The 13,398-nt window shown below is 38.9% G+C and overlaps 1 protein-coding gene across 3 annotated transcripts in view; it reads right to left on the reverse strand.

The window, feature by feature from the left end:
• Positions 1–11,283, reverse strand: part of MFN1 (mitofusin 1) — a 32,491-nt gene extending 21,208 nt beyond the window's left edge. For 2 of the 3 annotated variants that reach the window (XM_059163415.1, XM_059163413.1), the window contains exons 1-7: positions 11,142–11,283; positions 9,341–9,459; positions 8,061–8,196; positions 6,585–6,747; positions 3,831–3,955; positions 1,938–2,046; positions 408–515 (exon numbers count right to left, since the gene is read on the reverse strand). In XM_059163415.1, coding sequence (XP_059019398.1) covers positions 408–515; positions 1,938–2,046; positions 3,831–3,955; positions 6,585–6,747; positions 8,061–8,196; positions 9,341–9,452 — 753 coding nt within the window. In that variant the 5' untranslated portion in view covers positions 9,453–9,459; positions 11,142–11,283. Of the gene's footprint in view, positions 1–407; positions 516–1,937; positions 2,047–3,830; positions 3,956–6,584; positions 6,748–8,060; positions 8,197–9,340; positions 9,460–10,816; positions 11,105–11,141 lie in introns of those variants that run through there. The other variant, XM_059163414.1, reaches the window with a different exon arrangement.
• Between the last annotated feature and the right edge of the window lie 2,115 nt (positions 11,284–13,398).

Below are 13,398 nucleotides of genomic sequence, written 5' to 3' on the forward strand. Positions count from 1 at the left end.
TGTTCTGCTTCTTGAGCTGGATCCTGACACAAACTGAGGTTCTTTCAATTCCTGAGTTTGAGTTCTGTTTCTTGAGCTGGATCCTGACACAAATCGAAGTTCTTTACAAATTGAAAGAACTTCAATTTGTAAAGTTCACTGAACTGGACACTTAGGATCTACACACTTTTTTGTTATGCTATACTTCAAAAAAACTACAACAAAACAAAGTTTCATTATCTAAAATGATTAGATAGTACACTTCTATAACAATTTTCCTCCAAAGTAGTTTAATAGCCTGGTCTTGACCACTAAGTCTTTTCTCAAGTAAAAGAACAGCTACGTAGGATGTTCTATAAGGTATACTGTTTTCTCAGATAACAATGTACATGACTACAGCTCATAACTTAAAAGAAAAAATAACTTACGTCTTCCATATACTCTGGCTCTGATGCAGAGGCATCCCAACGATTATTCAAAATGAAAATATTAGGCTTGGAAAGTCGTTCATTTACCTTGTGAAAAAATTGCTTTTCCTAAAAAACATCAAATACCCAAGATATGTTTACTTTTAACAGCTATTTTATATTTACATTTATAGTTGAAGTTCTTCTAATCTTAAAGTTTGAACCATTAAGACAACAGTGGATTCATACCCACCGATAAAGGATCCCAAATCACTGAATATTACACTTCTCCAAGATGAGAAAACTAAATTGTAAGATGGCAAGAGTGAAGATTTTCCTGCTCCTGCCATGAGTCTTTTCTGAAATTCAATTTAATAAATATCTATGCCTCTACTATTGTGCAGAGCATAACAGATACTGCTGGATATTATAGTCAACATTTTCAAAAAGCTACCTCAAATCTTTTTGAAGATTTAGAATAACAATGTAAGACCTATGCACATAATAATAAACAACAGAGAAAGGTATGTGCCTTAAATGCTAAAATACATACTATGCTTATTTAAAGGAAAGAGACACCATAACCAGTTGGAATTAGGAAAAGCTCCATAAAGAAGGGAGTGATGATAAAGATGTGCTTAGAAGTACTGATAATGGCTTTCTGAAAGATAAGCTGGGAGTAGAGGAAGAATTGTGGGCAAAGAATAGCATAAACAAAGACACAGAAGTCAGAATGTAATTCAAATGGCGTTATTCTAACAAAGATTTTAAGCATTTATCTGTTTCTCATATCATGAGATTATAAACAACTGTCCATGTTGTCATAGCAGCCTGGTCCATGTGATATAGATCAGGTTATACAAAAGCTAGTACCAGTGGCAAACCAGAGGTCTTGCTAGTAACACCTAGGTTATAATGGTGTTTGGCCATTTATATGCTTTTGAGGAATGACAATTTTTAAAAACCATACTATAGTTTTAGATATTAGATATCTATAAACCCTGGAGTTTATCTGGGATGAGTATGGCTCTAGACAGCCTGGATAAATAATCGAATCTATTAAATCTGACAGCGGCGTATAACGGACACAGGTAAGCCAAAACCTAGAGTACACACAAGTAAAGCTGGGAAGGGTTGACAAAACTAGAAGTATGAAAAGCCTTGCCTGCCAGATGTGGGGACTGGGGGGAGGGTGTGAGATGGGAGTGTTAAACTTTATTCAAAAGACTGAAATCATCACCCTGACAATCTGGTGCCCATTTCTTCTGAAACCGGCAAATAACCACAATCAATGTCAATACCACACACATATCACACCTTGCATTTAATTAAAGATTCACTAGAAGCGAGAGACATCAAACCCTAGATTCCCAATGGGAACACTCAAGAAGGCCAGCAACAACTTTTCCAGTCCCACGGAAACACAAATTCCTCTGTTCACTCTTGATATTAGAGGTTCTTTTTAATCCATGATTTGGATTTCCCTCACTCTTCAGAAAAGACACCATCTCATTTCCTACCACTCATACATAATAATATTATTTAACCTACCGTGTTCATTAGTGTTGATTCAGAGTTTGCTACCAAAACGAAGACATCAGCATCTAAGCAAAACTTATCAATCCAGCTATCCAGCTCTGTAGTGACATCTGTACCGGGACTAATGGGAATAAGATAATATTGTATTTTATATTTTTAAAAAAAGAAAATTTGATTATAAAAGACATTTTATAAAGCTTTTATAAATTGAAGTCTAAAGGCCAGGATTTCCACCAGTTTTCAGCACAAAGCCCAAGAGATCTACTTTTTCCACCTATAAAAAAACACTTGTGACAAGCTGAATCTGTGTTTTATAAACTTCCATATCTATTCTGCTGACAAAGAACTCCCAGAGCCTATTCAATTGAAAACTTAAACAAATGCTTTAAAAAAAAAAAAAAAAAAAGTTGTTTACTAGAAAGAAGTAACCTTGGGCACCTGGGTGGCTCAGTCAGTTACAGTCTGCCATCAGCCCAGGTCACGATCCCAGGATCCTAGGATGGAGTCCAAGTCACTGGATCCCTGCTCAGTGGGGAGCCTGCTTCTCCCTCTCCCCCTCCCTCCTCCTTGTGGGGGGGGGGAGACGACAACACACGACACACCCTCTCTAATAAGTAAATCTTTAAGATAAAAACAAATAACCTTCTGATTTTTGACAAAGTAAGTAACACAGTCAATATTTTAATCTTTTAAATCCTCATGGTTTGGAAGGATGAAAAATAAGTGCTAAAAAACCCTCCAACCCCCCCCCCCAAAATGGCTAATATATACCAAAATCAAAGATGTAAGTAGCTATGTCCAGTACAGCTGAGAGAATATTTAAATGCTCATGAGCATAAATAATAAAACACCCTCTGCTAAAACCTAAGTTTAATATACTATACAATAAAAATTATAATATAACTATCTACCCACTGTGACAATGTAGAAAGATGAGAGGTTGGGGTCATGGACATAGTCTGGCCATGAAATAAAGCAAAATTAAAAGCCCATCACCAAAACTAAAATGGTTTCCACACAACACTGAAATTTTAACCAAAGAAAACAAAAGAGCATACCAAAATTTTGAAAAATCATTTAACTACTTTTTTTAGTTAAGGACATTGCTTAGCAAATGTGCATTATCATTTTACTTAGCACCAATATAGTAAAAGAACATATAATAAATGAAGACTCATCAGAAGAGTTGAAACAAAATTCCAGAAGTATTCAATTAATTCCTGAACAATTAAAAAATCTATGTAAACTGTCCATTAAGCTATTCTGGGAAACTTGGGCCTTAAGCATTAATTTATTATGCCTGGGTGACTCAGTCAGTTAAGCGTTGGACTACTGGTTTCAGCTCAGGTTGTGATCTCAGGGTGGTGACAGTCTTGCATTGGACACCATGCTTCTGTGTGAAGTCTGCTTGAAATTCCCTCCCTTTACCGTCCCCACCCCACACTCTACGTCCCCACCCTGTCCCCACCCCATCCCCACCCCACACTCTACGTCCCCACCCCACACGTCCCCACCCCACACTCTATGCATGTGTTCTTTCAATTCTTAAAAAAAAAAGAGGTATTACTAGATAAAAAGATTTACCTAATCAGAGGTACCTACATAGTCATTTAGAATTAGGCAATCTCTAAGCCCCAGCTATTTATCCAAACTACAAGGTAGAGGGGGGAGAAAAGTGGCTATCCTTGAAATTTCATCTAATAGAATTAGACAAAGCAACTGGCACTTTATATAACCAGTAAAAAACATAAACCAACACCTTTTCTGTTTCTTAACAATCTAACAAGTGAGAACAAAGGAGCAACTAAACATTTAAATCTTTATGTATTATACTTTAAAACAAGCAATACTATTCTATCAAATAAACTTTTACAAGGAGAAAATGCAATTCATATGTAATTTTACCTGTCCACTAAAACCAGGTCATCTCTCAAGAGGGCACATTTTGCCTTTGGCCAAAATACATGTACAAGACAGCCAGCTTTCAAGTCTTTGTCCATATGAAGGGCATGAGCCAGCTGATTAACTGTCTAAAGTGGAAGGGAAAGAAATGAACAAAACTCTGCTTGTAATAAAACTCAATAAAAATGAAAAACACTATGATCTGGTACATTTATTTTTGCAAAACATATACAAAAAGCAGAACTTTAAATAACTGTAAATAAAACTATCTCAGCAATCTTGAGAAACTGAGTTTTAGAATTACCAAGAAGGGGGAAAACAGATACTCTTAAAAACAGTTTAGTCATCCACTCTGCAAAAATAATCAGAGATAGTAACATTTTAAATGCCCAATAAGTGAACTCTGGCAATGGAATGCTATGTAATACCCGATATTGATATTGTATGTATGAAAGCAAATTTACAATATATTAAGAAAAAAAAAAAAGGCAAGTCAAAAAAAATAACACACATGAAACCATTTTGTTTACAAAATACAAAGAAACACATTTAACTCTATACCATAAGAATTTTCCACTGGTTTTAGGAAACATGTGAGTTTTGAAGTTTCTTTTTGCCCAACTGTATTTTCTGTCTCTTCTAAAACGCACTGCTCAGTAGTTAAAGGGTGGAAATAGAAGAAACATTACTAAAATAGGTTTAAAAACACCAGAGTAATAAGACCAAAACAATACAAGAGAAGCTCAAGACATATTCTTTTAATAAAGGATTTTTTTCACTAGCTGGTTATTTATTCACATAAACCTACTTGACATCAATGACTATGCCTTCTCTTTCCATCTGAATTCACTAAAATATTTCTATTTCTCAAGATTATTTCTGACATATGCTAATTTATTAATGTGTTACTTTAATACTATTCATGTATGTGTTAAATATACAATACAAAGAGCTTAATATAAAATTAATATTCAAGGAACGGACACTAGTACACATACAAATGAGATGTAGAGGTATCAATTTTTAAAGGGAAACATCTATTTTCAAATGGGCACAACAGTCCTGATCACGGCTGAGGTAAATCTCCATAGTGACAATGTTATTGTCAATGGTTTTATTTTTGCTTGCTTTCATAAACTTTTTGACTGAATTATAAACTTGTACTAAAATCTTGATGCCTGGTCTGTAAAATTAAGATAATAAAAGCACCTATCTGACAGAGCTGTGGTGAGGTTTGAGTTACTGTAGGTACTTAGAATATTGCCTGGTACTTAGTGTACAGTGAAATATTAGCTATTACTATTGCATTTCTTTTACTAAGTAAACAACTACAGCATGAGACTCCAAGTCTATACCTTAAAGCAGGCCTCAACTTGAGGTAAACAAATTTAAATTCTGGAGTAGGGGAGAGGTGCAAAAGGGCATGAAGGAAGTGGACTGGAAGTAGAGAGTACAGACCAAGAAAGAGGAGATGATTACTTTAAAATATCATAGTACATTTTACTGAGGATCTAAAGCCACCAGTAGTTTAAATTTGGATTCGGTAAAAATCCTGATTAAGAAGTGATTCCTTCATTTGGATAGGTTAAAAATCTGAAAATATTTTCATAAACATCACCTCCTTTATTCCCCATAACTAATCTGAAAGGTATTAGGCAGATTGAGTTACCTGAGCTAAATCAAACAGTAAACTCACAGAACAATAACTACACCAGTGAATTCAACTTAGTTTTGCAAAAACTAATATGGGATGGATTTTAAACACTGAACTTCTGCATTTGTGGGAGAGATCTTAAGACTTAAGAGAAAGTGTTAATACTGAGAAACACTTTTTTTCCCTCTTTTGGCTGAAGGAACTAGTGGCACTGGGTTCCTTAAGAAATTTATGAAAAGGGAGCCTGGGTGGCTCAGTGGGTTAAGCCTCTGCCTTCGGCTCAGGTCATGATCTTAGGGTCCTGTGATAGAGCCCCACATCCGGCTCTTTGCTGGGCAGGGAGCCTGCTTCCCCCCCTTTCTCTGCTTGCCTCTCTGCTTACGTATGATCTCTCTCTCTCTGTCAAATAAATAAATAAAATCTTAAAAAAAAAAAAAAAAGAAATTTATGAAAGGTAGGGAATTGTCATTGGCCCTTATCTAAAAAAACTATTAAATCTATTCATGAATGTTCTTACTAAATACTCCAAAGATAAAACAGATTCTAAAGGCACAGACATGCATCAAAAACATTCCAGAGCCCCATTTTTTAAACAAAGTTTTCTTTCAAAAGATGAAATCAGATTTGAGATTAAATAGCAACAATACACTTCAGAAATGCTGTTTTCACTGGGAACATTATTTTTAAAATGTAACAAACTTTTAACTCTAATTTATTTATTTATTTTTTAAATTTTTTATTTTTTATAAACATGTATTTTTATCCCCAGGGGTACAGGTCTGTGAATCGCCAGGTTTACACACTTCACAGCACTCACCAAAGCACATACCATCCCCAGTGAACTCTAATTTATTTTAAGGACAAGTTTTATTCTTCTAATAAGATATTCTTCTAATATGGTATGCTTTAAGATCTATTCTTCTAAAGATTTAGCTCTGAAGCAAAAAAAATTTAGAGAATTCAAAATATCAGTGATGGCTTTAAAGCTACAAATAGAAGTATTAATAGTTCTTTTATGTCCAGCAATATAGACATCTTACAAATTAAAAAAAAAAAGTTAAGGACATTATTTCAGATACATTATGCTGCTAATAATATTATACCTTCACACTCTTTTTTTCATCTGATCCTTCTGTCATAAGATAGGCTTTATCTCCATCAGTTCCTTCAACACTCAGGAAGCAATTGGTTGTATGGCCAATCCCACTAGGGAGGACTTTATCCCATAACATTGCATTGATAACAGAGCTCTTCCCACTGCTTGTCCTGAAGAATGATATATAAAATCATGAAAATAAAACATTCACAGTAAAAACTATTCTTTCACTGGGTCTAAGGCCAACCTTTTTAGAATTCAAACTTTGATGAAATTTCATCAGATTGCATTTTTTACAAAATTGCCAACCTGATTTACACAAATATTAGGAAAGTACATATCAGAAAAACAAAAGAACACAAATTCCACCTTTCTCATATATCTATCCTTGCCTTTTTATCTTGTGACAATTTGACATCACAATTGCAAATTCTTCCCATCACAAACTGTGGTCTAAAGTCTGCATCTCCGTAAATCTGGGTTGGATCTTTTCCACTTCCAAAGATATTACCTATCTCTCCTCAAATAGGACAACGGAGTCATCACCTCATCAGAAGGCCTCTTCCTTTCCATTTCCACTCCACCCTAATTTGAATTAGGGCCTATTTATGGACCTACCTCATGCTAGATTCTGTAAGGCCCATAAGGTGAAGCAGAAGTGGACCTAAATAAATAAATAAATAAAACAGCACCGTGGGAAAGGTTTAAAGGGCATAAGTGGGGCACTTTAGAAGAGAATAACTGAGAAGGCATACTTCAGACAGAGCGGTCAGAGAAGATTTGAAGTTGTAACACTTAGGATGAGATCTGAACAGTGAGAGTCACACATAGATAAATCAAGGCAAAGGGAATTCTAAGTATAGGAACTCACAAGTGCTTGAAAAAAAGCTCTAAGATGCACTTAAAAGTTAGTTTAGCGAGTAAATCCATTTTCTGTTGACACACAACACATGATATGGGCCTACTCATTTTTCTTTGCATTCCTACTGCCTATCAGAGTGCACACTACACAGGAAGTTAACAAATTACTCTTTAATGAACATGAGTTATGTCACAGATTGCTCTATCACTCGAGATAGTTAACAAATGGCACTTTCTACTCTCCCTCTGGAAATCGTGGGGCTCAGAATCCTTTTGGAAGGCACACCTGATAATTAAGAGAAACTTTAAAAAGTCACAGGTTACACATATCATTTATCTGTATTTCTATTCTTTGGACTGGCTAAGAAGCTAATTCTCAGAGATCAGCATCCTTAAAAAGTAAAAATACAAATGACCTTTAGAAAGCTTCGTTTTATACCAAGAAGTAAAATGAACAAATGCTTTTTCACGCTAATAGCTTTAGCATTTAGCAAAGGGAGAAACTCTGTGGGGTAAAGGGGGAGGAATATCACTTGCTGAAACATAAGAAACGAGGTTGGAGATATGATTTAGAAAAGCTGATTTCTGGAAACTACCCTTGAGAGAAACAATAAAGGATTACCTGCCAAAAAATGCCACTTTCATATGTCTCCGAGACAGCACCTCACCAATGATGGAAAGCTTGTTTCTATAACCCTGTATTTCTATCAGATCATCCTCAGTAGCTACTTGATCAAGTTCTGGATTCCTGTATGTTGCTAGAAAATTGAAATGGTGTTAGCAAAAGTGATAAAAATGATTATTAGGTTAGTCATACAAAGGAATACCTAAGATACGCACACATTTTGCGTATTTTGGCTTTGCTCTATATTAACATGGCCATTTGAAAAGTAAAAATGCCACAGTATCTGAATATTTGGTAAAAGGTGAATGCCTTGTTGCAACAGGTCATAAGAATCCCGCCCCTAAATTCCAAAATTATTAAAAATTACAGGGGCTATCCTCAAGCTAAAAATCTGGTGAGGGAGGAAGGATAAGGAAAAAAGTTGGACTCCCAACTGTTTCCCAACTGTCACTGAAGAAGTATATAGAATCCCTCCTTTTTCACTGTACCCCTGATAGTCATGTAATCTTAAGAACCAGAAAAGATTTTAACAGTTACCTCCAAAGCAGTATTCCCCAGTAAGACATTCCTCACCAACCTGTTTGAACAGTGACACTCACTCTAAGAAAGCTTCTTTTGCTCTTTCCCCCACCACGGTCCACCCTCGTCTGAGAAGATAAGATAGGTCTGAGATCTAGACTAACAGCTGACTTGGGGAAGAGATAAGTATAATGGCTTAACTGTGGCCTGCCTGATTTTTAGTCCGGACATTTACTAGCGAGGTGATCTTGGGCAAGTTGCTTAAATTTTCTGTGCCTTGGTTTCTTCATCTTTAAAATAATTGCAATTAGGGATGTGTGGGTGGCTCAGTCAGTTAAGTGTCTGCCTTTGGCTCAGGTCATGATCCCAGGGTCCCAGGATCAAGTCCCACACTGGGGTCCCTGCTTCTCCCTCTGCTGTTCCTCCTGCTTGTACCCTCTCTCTGACAAATAAATAAAATTAAAAAAAAATACAATAATTGCAATTAAAATCTGTCCCAGCATTGATATAAGGATTCAAAGCATTAATAACATAATAAAGTGCTTACAGGTATCATACATAAAACTACTTATATCTTATGTTATTAATACCACTCAATCTTCTTCCTTTGGAGGGCAGAAATGGGTTTCATTTGTTATGGCATTTCTCCTAGACTATAGAGCAATGCCCTGTATACGTGTTCCGTAACTAAGGGTGAAAGGACAAAGCTCCTGCATATACTTTCAACCGTATTATTTTAAAAACTTAGAGAAACTAACCTTCAACAAAATAGGATCCTTCAGTAACAAACTCCAGTAATTGGTCGAAGATTGTAGTAATTGCCCTCTTAGCCAGCACAAAGTGCTTCAGTGGAGAAGCAGTTTCTGCCATTGTGTTACTGGGGGAAGAAAATTAAAGTCAGAAAAGCACAAATTAGGGGTGGCTGGGTGGCGTAGTTGGTTGGCATCTCAGGATCCGGAGATCCGGCCCCACGTCAAACTCCATGCTGGGGCGGGGGAGTCTGCTTAGGATTCTCTCTCTCCCTGCTTCCCCCCGCAACTCCCTCCCTCTGTCTCTCTCTAAAATAAACAAATCTTTAAAAAGAAAAAATAGGGACGCCTGGGTGGCTCAGTTGGTTAAGCAGCTGCCTTCGGCTCAGGTCATGATCCCAGCGTCCTGGAATCGAGTCCCACCCACATCGGGCTCCTTGCTCCGCAGGGAGCCTGCTTCTCCCTCTGACTCTGCCTTCCACTCTGTCTGCCTGTGCTCGCTTTCGCTCACGCTCTCTCTCTGACAAATAAATAAATAAAATCTTAAAAAAAAAGAAAAAAGAAAAGCGCAAGTTAAACTATATGATAAAGACATGCAAATTAATGACACCTTCCTACTGCATTAACTCCCCAGTGAAATAAACTAAACTGCCAAAAGACTTTTGGATAATTGTTTCCTGAGAAATGTTTTAGACAAGCTATTAAAGACTTTTCAGGGGCGCCTGGGTGGCTCAGTGGGTTAAGCCGCTGCCTTCGGCTCAGGCCATGATCTCGGGGTCCTGGGATCGAGTCCCGCATCGGGCTTTCTGCTCAGCAGGGAGCCTGCTTCCTCCTCTCTCTCTGCCTGCCTCTCTATCTACCTGTGATCTCTCTCTGTCGAATAAATAAATAAAATCTTTAAAAAAAAAAAAAAAAGACTTTTCAGTGGGTAGTCCATTAAAATAATTAACTATGGGAAAAAATCTTGGTTGCAGTTTCTACTTTTCCTTTATTTCCCTTTGGAGAAGATGAAACTAATTGTGGCAAACAGTGACTGCACGGGACGCTTAGGAACAGGGTTAGTGAGATGGAACAAGTTCGGGAACAAGAAGTTTCTCAACTTGGAGCTCTAGAGGGTGGAGGTGGATACCCAGTTAGGAAACAAAATTCCAGTATCATAAAGTAACTCCGACGTTTAAAAAAAATTAGTTCTCATCACAACAAATAAGCAGGCAACGCTTAAAGCGATCATTAACGTTACCAGCCAAAGCACCAAGAACTTCGAAGAATAGAAGTTAAAACAAATTTTCTTTTCTGGCAAGTTCTCATGAAAGAGACACCAAACAACCGATTACACGCTAGTCCAGTCCCGGTACGCATGTGTGTGGAACGGAGCAGAATGGCCATAAAGCCTTCCGAAGGGTCACGAAATGACTCAGTGAAGGAGCTGCGTGGGAACAGCGGGGTGAGGGCAACGACCCGGTTCTACCGGCTGCGAACACCTACCTTCCACAGGAAAGGCCTTCCACACCGGGCGCTGGAACGCCGCCAGCAGAGCTAGGGACCGGACCTCACCCCTACCCCCGCGAGCGCCAGCCCCAGACCGGGCTCCCCAACCCCGGGCTCCAGGCTCCGGCCTCGCGAGCTCCGCGGGCCGACCTGGCCGAGGGCCCCCGCTTGCAAATCCGCTCGCTAGCTCCGTTCCCGCAGAGCCGCGGCGGCGCCTCGTCACAGAGCTCCGGCGCACGATTCTCCGCCCCCCGTCCCTGGCCGCCCGAAGGTCACCCCGAGCGAAGCGAACGGGCCAGCAGCCGAGGCAGCGAGCACTCACTCTGTCCCGGCTCCGACTTGTCACCCGGCAACCGCAAACCAGCCACAGCCCCCAGGCCTCCTCATCCTCCCGGGAGAGGCTGGGAAGAGGAGAGGAGGTGGGAGGAGTGTCAAAAGGGCGGTCACTTCCGGTTTCTTCTCCGCCCCGATTTTGTTTGGCTCCGTGGCCGGAAGTGCAGCTGCGCCGACCGCCATTTTTCCTAAGGGCAGAAGGCTGGGTTTGTTGAGGCTAGGGAATGCGACCCGAATGGTTTCTTTCCCGGGCACCCTCCCCTCCCCCCACCCCGGATACGTCTGCCCCCCATCTCTTCTCCCATCAGAGTCTCCAAAGCTCTGCCTCCTTTAGGCATGGCTAGCTTCCACTTTAGTGAGGGAGATCTCAAGAAGGAGGTGGGTTGAACTGGGCTGAGGTGGGGTTAGGGCTGCCAGACAAAAGGGATTTATGATTGCCGCAGGAGGGGCAATAAAAAAAAACTTTTTGACCGCTCCACTACCACTAATCTTTTCTGTTGTGTGACTGGCTTCCTGGGCTTGGGATAGTAGTGTGTGTGTTGAATTACTCTAGAGGTGAGAAGAAATTGATACATTGTTGATGAGTGTTTTTCAAATTTTATAGTTAAGAATCACCTGTGGATCTTGTTAAACAGCACCTTCTGATTTATTGGGTCAGAGGTGAGGCCTGAGAGCGTGCATTTCTGACATCCTTGGAGAGCTGCTGCTGCTAGTCTTTGCATGGCTTAACTGTTGGTCTGGAGATTGCTTTCCTGGGCTAGTAAGTGAAGTGCAGTTTTGCACGTGAAGCCACCTCATCTTCCTGAGCCTCAGGAAACCTTCCTGAGCCTCGTCTATAAAACTAGAGTACTAAGAAGACCTACCTTATAAGTTCTTGTGAAAATTAAATGGGTCAATAGCAGGTAAAGTGCTTATAACAGTGCAGGGTATATAGTTAGAGCTGGATAAAGAAAGATTAACGTTTTATTGGAATATATAAATATCGATTAAAAAATGAAATAAATGAGATCATTTCAGATGTGCTTCCTACCCTAAAAAAGGAAAAAATGACAATGGGATAGACTATGGGAAGAAAAATGAGAAAAACTGAGCCACACAGGGTGATCCTTTCTGGGGAGATACTTCCTTGATTTTTCCCAGGAAGCCAATCCTTGGAATATTGGAGGAAGAGTGGCACAAATAGTGGGAACAGGAAGTCCAAAGGCCCATAGGAAGGAGAGTGGTATAGTGGATGAAAAGGAAAAGGCCAGTATATCTAGGATGTAGGGAGGGAGAAAAAAATGTGGGAAGTTTAGAGAGGTAGGTAGCTGTAGAATCATACAGGCCAAGATTAGAAGTTTGGATTCTATTTTAAGTGCAATGGCTAGCTGTTTTAAACTTGAGGACTGATAGGACTTACATTTTAAAAGGTCACTTTGGTTGTCCTCTAGGTATTGGACTCTACCAAGATTCCACACAATGTTTATTAAAGAGCTATTCTACTGACTGGAATTAGAAGTATCCATCTAAAAAATGGCTTTTAATATTAGTAATATACTGGAGCTGTAGGCGTAATTGCAAAATAAACTGGAATCATGTGACTTCAGTGTTCTATGCTTTTTAATTCCTTATCTACTTTTACCAACCTTCTTCCGCACTGTATACAAATGCACACACATAAACAGTATGCTACTCATTCTGCTAGGAATCCTTATATTGTACTTCTAACAAAATTTGTTTTCTAATAAAGGTCTATTTCAGGGCACCTGGGTGGCTGTCTTCGGCTCAGGTCCCTGATCCAGGGTTCTATGTTGGGCCTGCTACTCCCTCTCCCTCTGCCCCTGCTCTTGAGTGCTTTCTCTTGCTCATTGTCTTTCAAGTAAATAAATAAGATCATTTCAGATGTGCTTTTTTCAGATCTTTTTAAAAAAAGATCTATTTCAATAAATAAATAAAATCTTTAAAAAAAAAAGATCTATTTCTACGATAGATAAAGGTCTGTTTATGTGAGAAAACTTTGCATTATAATGTAAATGACGACTTGGCAGTTGCATACTTCGCTAGTCAGAGGGTTACAGTGTTTATCAGTCAGGATTCAGAGGACAAATTTATCGCAAAGAATTGGCTTCTGTGATTGTGAGGGCTGGCTAGGCAAATTCAAAATTTGTAGGGCAAGAGGTCAGTAAGGGCAGATTGGAAATTCAGTGGTTCTTAAAGGGGCAGAATGGAAATCTTTGGGCAGGACCTGATACTGCACCATAGGCACC

The sequence above is a fragment of the Mustela lutreola genome, chromosome 2 (assembly GCF_030435805.1).
Source record: "Mustela lutreola isolate mMusLut2 chromosome 2, mMusLut2.pri, whole genome shotgun sequence".
NCBI lineage: Eukaryota > Metazoa > Chordata > Mammalia > Carnivora > Mustelidae > Mustela > Mustela lutreola.